General features: G+C 48.7%; 1 protein-coding gene across 1 annotated transcript in view; it reads right to left on the bottom strand.

Annotated features, from left to right (window-relative positions):
• The window catches only part of LOC136062104 (uncharacterized), a 7976-nt gene extending 6077 nt beyond the window's left edge, over nt 1–1899 (bottom strand). The window contains exon 1 of the mRNA XM_065760787.1: nt 46–1899. Coding sequence (XP_065616859.1) covers nt 46–1899 — 1854 coding nt within the window. The remainder of the gene's footprint in view (nt 1–45) is intronic.
• Nucleotides 1900–2289: the final 390 nt, after the last annotated feature.

The raw sequence follows: 2289 nt of genomic DNA, 5'->3' as shown, positions 1-2289 counted from the left end.
GACAGCTTGATAACATTCTCGAGCTAGAACTTGGTCTCCTTTTACCTCACCAACACCGTCATCTGTTGGAAATTTCACCTTCAAGCAGTACGTGGATGTGGATGCCTTCCACTTGTTGAGTGCTGGCCTTCCAATGATGACATTGTATGATGACGGACTATCAACTACTAAAAAGTCTACCTGACGAGTTAACTGTTTTGGGTCCGTCCCTACTATGACCGTCAGCGTCACTATCCCTCTAGGATACACTCTGTCACCGCTGAAACTGACGAGCGGAGAATCAAACGGACGAAGCCTATTGGGATCCAGATTCAACTGTTGAAATGCGGAAAAGTAAATGATATCAGCAGAGCTACCATTGTCCACGAGGACCCTCCTTGTGTTGAACCCTTCTATAGTGAGTGTTATGACCAAGGGGTCATTGTGTGGCTGTTTTACTCCTCGGGAGTCACTTTCGTTGAAGGTCATATCCTGATCGGTTCGTCTCTGCTTTGATGGATGTGACCCGTGGACGCTATTCACTTGTCGTTGATGTGTTCTTTTGAGCGACCTGAATGAACCCCCAGTGGCGGGTCCCCCGGCAATCGTCTGTATTTCCCCAACAATGTTTTGAGGTGGTTGTGACTGAAGACCGTCACTTCTAGAGGAGGACCCCTGTTGACGCTTATTTTCTTCTCCGAATTTGCCGTGTTCCCCCTTCTTTACGAATTTCTGCAGCTTCCCCCTCCGTATCAACTCTTCTATCTGCTCCTTGAGATCCCTACAATCTTCAGTGTAGTGGCCGTGGTCTTTGTGGAATCGGCAGTATTTACTTTTGTCGCGAACGTTGGGAGATGAGTGTAGTGGTCGTGGCCACTTAAGGTAATGTTCGTCCTTAATCTGCGCCAAAATTTTGTCAACAGGCATGACAAGAGGGGTGAATTTCACCGTTCTTGGATTTTTGTCGTCCTTCCTTCTAGATCCGTCACTGATTCGACGATCAGGACGGTCCCGCTTCTGCCCTCTGCGGTCATCTTCTTTCCTTTCTTTGTCTCTGGGCCTATCTTCGTCCTTGATAGCAGCTAATGCATCTTCGGCGTTCATATATTTCTGCGCCTTGAGGAGCATTTCAGCCATCGTTTTTGGGGGGTTCTTCGCGAGTGAGCTGACGAGATCCCTGGACCTCAATCCTGCCTTGAAGGTCGTCAGTTGCACCATATCATCGGCTTCGTCTACTTCCAATGTTTCCCTCGTGAAACGTTGCACATATGACCTCAAGGTTTCTTTCTCTCCCTGCCTGATGGTGAGCAAGTGGTCGGCGGTCCTTTTTGGTCGCTGCCCTCCGATAAAGTGGCGTAGGAAAGCGTTGCTCAACTGCTCGAACGTGTCGATTGACGACGTTGGCAACTTCGTGAACCACTCTCGGGCAGCCCCCCTGAGTGTAGTAGGGAAGGAACGACACAAGATTTCGTCTGGGGGCTGTTGAAGTCCCAGGGTCGTCTTGAAGGTATTCAGATGATCTTGAGGGTCCTTCAGCCCGTCGAAGGGCTCGAGCTGAGGTAACCGAAATTTCGACGGCACTGGGCAGTCGAGAACCACTGTTGTAAATGGTGAATCCGTTGCGCGGACCATCCGATCCACACTCCGCTCGGTTTTCTCTTTGATAGCGTTTCTTAGTTCGTCCATCTCTTTCCTCATCTCCCGAAGGATATCTGAATTTTGCTCGACGGGTGTGGTAGGCCTTCGATGGTCACTTCTTCTGTTGCTATCTCCTTCATCTTCCTGATTTCCCTTCGAACGATTATCCTCTTGCTGGAGTCGCGATCTCAATTCTTGGTTTTGCTTAGTTAGTTCTTCAACGGTGGCTGCAAGGGTTTGAACTTGCTGAGCCAGGGTTGCGGCGTCCTGATTAGACTCCATCTCAGAAAGAACAAGAACAGGGAACTACTATTTCGAGTCTGAACACGAAAACAAAGTCGTTCCCACAGACGGCGCCAAACTGATAAGAATGAACTTGTCAGTGATGTTCGTCAGACGAAGCTAATCCCTTCCACTGGTCTCCTATACACACCGGTGTGGTGCCTGCCACAGCGCCTCCGATGCCAAAGTTAGAATATTGAATTTTCTTTGTAGGAAATCTAGAATGAACCAAGAATGAGTAAAAATAAGCAATCTCTCTTACCCCTTTCGTGGGAGTGTATGGGCTTTATATCTACCCTCATCGTCCCTAGCCGTTGGAGGAGTTATGGAGGTCTTAATGCTCCATTGAGTAACGCCTCACATCTGAGTAATGAGGCATCAATGTCTTCA

The sequence above is a fragment of the Quercus suber genome, unplaced genomic scaffold (genome assembly GCF_002906115.3).
Source record: "Quercus suber isolate HL8 unplaced genomic scaffold, Cork oak 2.0 scaffold_382, whole genome shotgun sequence".
NCBI classification, from domain to species: Eukaryota; Viridiplantae; Streptophyta; class Magnoliopsida; order Fagales; family Fagaceae; genus Quercus; species Quercus suber.
This window is presented reverse-complemented; position numbering and strand designations above follow the sequence as displayed.